This window comes from Priapulus caudatus, unplaced genomic scaffold, assembly GCF_000485595.1.
Source record: "Priapulus caudatus unplaced genomic scaffold, Priapulus_caudatus-5.0.1 Scaffold833, whole genome shotgun sequence".
Taxonomy (NCBI): domain Eukaryota; kingdom Metazoa; phylum Priapulida; class Priapulimorpha; order Priapulimorphida; family Priapulidae; genus Priapulus; species Priapulus caudatus.
Window position 1 is genome coordinate 132,947 of NW_014577894.1, and position 1,723 is coordinate 134,669.

Consider the following 1,723-nt stretch of genomic DNA (forward strand, 5'->3'; position numbering starts at 1 on the left):
ACACACACACACACACACGAGCGCGCGCGCGCTCTCTCTCTCGCTCTCCCTCTCTCCTCCTCTCTCTCTCTCTCACACTCTCTCTCTCTCCTTCTCTCTCTCTCTCGCCCGTCTCTCTTCCCTCTCGTTCGGTCTGTCTGGGAAGTCTCGTTCACAGTTTATCCTATTTCAGTGGCACGTGTGGAGCGTCCCATTTCTCGTCGGGGGAGTTGGAGATGGCCGTGCGATGCTTTGACAAAGCCATTCATTTCGATAGCGGTCAGGTGTCTTTCTATGTTCAGGTGAGATATATGTGTGTACGCGCCGCAGTCACTACATAAATTACCGAACATTATTAGCTATCCTTATATCTAATATCCCCAATTAGATATATCACATATTGCCTCGCACAATCAAGCACAGCTGTATCATCTCTCGTTTCTGCCGAGAGTGAGTGCGCTATGAAAATCACAACCGAAAATGTCATGTATTGCTTACAGAAGCCAGCGCAATTGTGTAATTTCTATTATGTATAGATACGGCAATGATGGTACATCAAAATCGCTCACGAAATGCTAGTCGCGCCGCCGCTCGATCAGTGCTACGATCTATTACATTCTATTACATCTATTAGATTCTATTACATCTATTAGATTCGATTACATCTCACTTCACTGATGTAATTATAATTGCATTGCTAACGGGATGCGCCATGATTAAAAAAGTAAATAGATAGTATATTGACACAGAATGCTGTTGTTGCTGGCGAGAGGTTGGCAATGAGTGTCTGTAGATGATGAGGTGTGAAATGAACGTGCGTATATGATATATGATGCCATGTTGCCGTCATTATACCTTCTTTGCTCTAGAGAGGGGAAGCTTATTTCCGGCTGGGCGATGTTAAGTCAGCGATAGTGAATTACCGGAGGGCGGCTGCCATTGCTACTGACAAGAACCAGTACAGGTAGGATACACAGCTAGTCTGTCTTAATTAAATATCCCAGAATAGGCCTACGTTTAGTGAAGCCTATATAATATCAAGAGCTAATAAATAGGTATTTATTATCTCTTGATAATATACATATCAGAAGTAGATAATAGGGTCTACTTATTATCTACTTCTACCCTATTATCTACTTCTGATACATATGTATTATGTAGTCCAGGAATTCTAGCATTTGAACGTGAAAAAAAAGCAACAAAAATTATTTCACTGCAGTGCGTTTTAGTAAAGTCTCCAGAACAACATACTAAAAGTCGTAAGAAATCCTCCCACGCAAATTCGCAACATTTGTATAAATCCAAAATGGCCGCCAATTTCCATGATTTTGCAATATCTCTGCTATCCAAGGACATATTTCAAGTAATTTAAAGTTCTATTTTGATTATTATTGGCATGGGAAATGCATTTAGCTATATTAGAATAAAAATGGATCACTCCCTAACATGCGAACATGCAATATGGCCGCCCTAATTTGCATAAATCCAATATGGCTGCTATTTAATTATATGTATAAATGTTCAACTTGCATGAAGATTTCTTATTCGGATTGCCAAATGGTTAATTTGCTGTACTACAATAACAAATACTATGTACAGCTTTATCTCATTATTACATTTATTCAATGCGTATATATATATATATCAAGAGCTAATAATACCTTGATATATATGTATATATAATATACAAACAAACACACTCACACACACACACACACACACACACACACACACACACACACAC

At 39.0% G+C, this 1,723-nt stretch overlaps 1 protein-coding gene across 1 annotated transcript in view; it reads left to right on the forward strand.

Annotated features, from left to right (window-relative positions):
- LOC106813839 (tetratricopeptide repeat protein 16-like) overlaps positions 1-947 on the forward strand; it is a 4,846-nt gene extending 3,899 nt beyond the window's left edge. The window contains exons 3-4 of the mRNA XM_014818070.1: positions 173-281; positions 849-947. Of these exons, the coding sequence (XP_014673556.1) occupies positions 173-281; positions 849-947 (208 nt within the window). The remainder of the gene's footprint in view (positions 1-172; positions 282-848) is intronic.
- Positions 948-1,723: the final 776 nt, after the last annotated feature.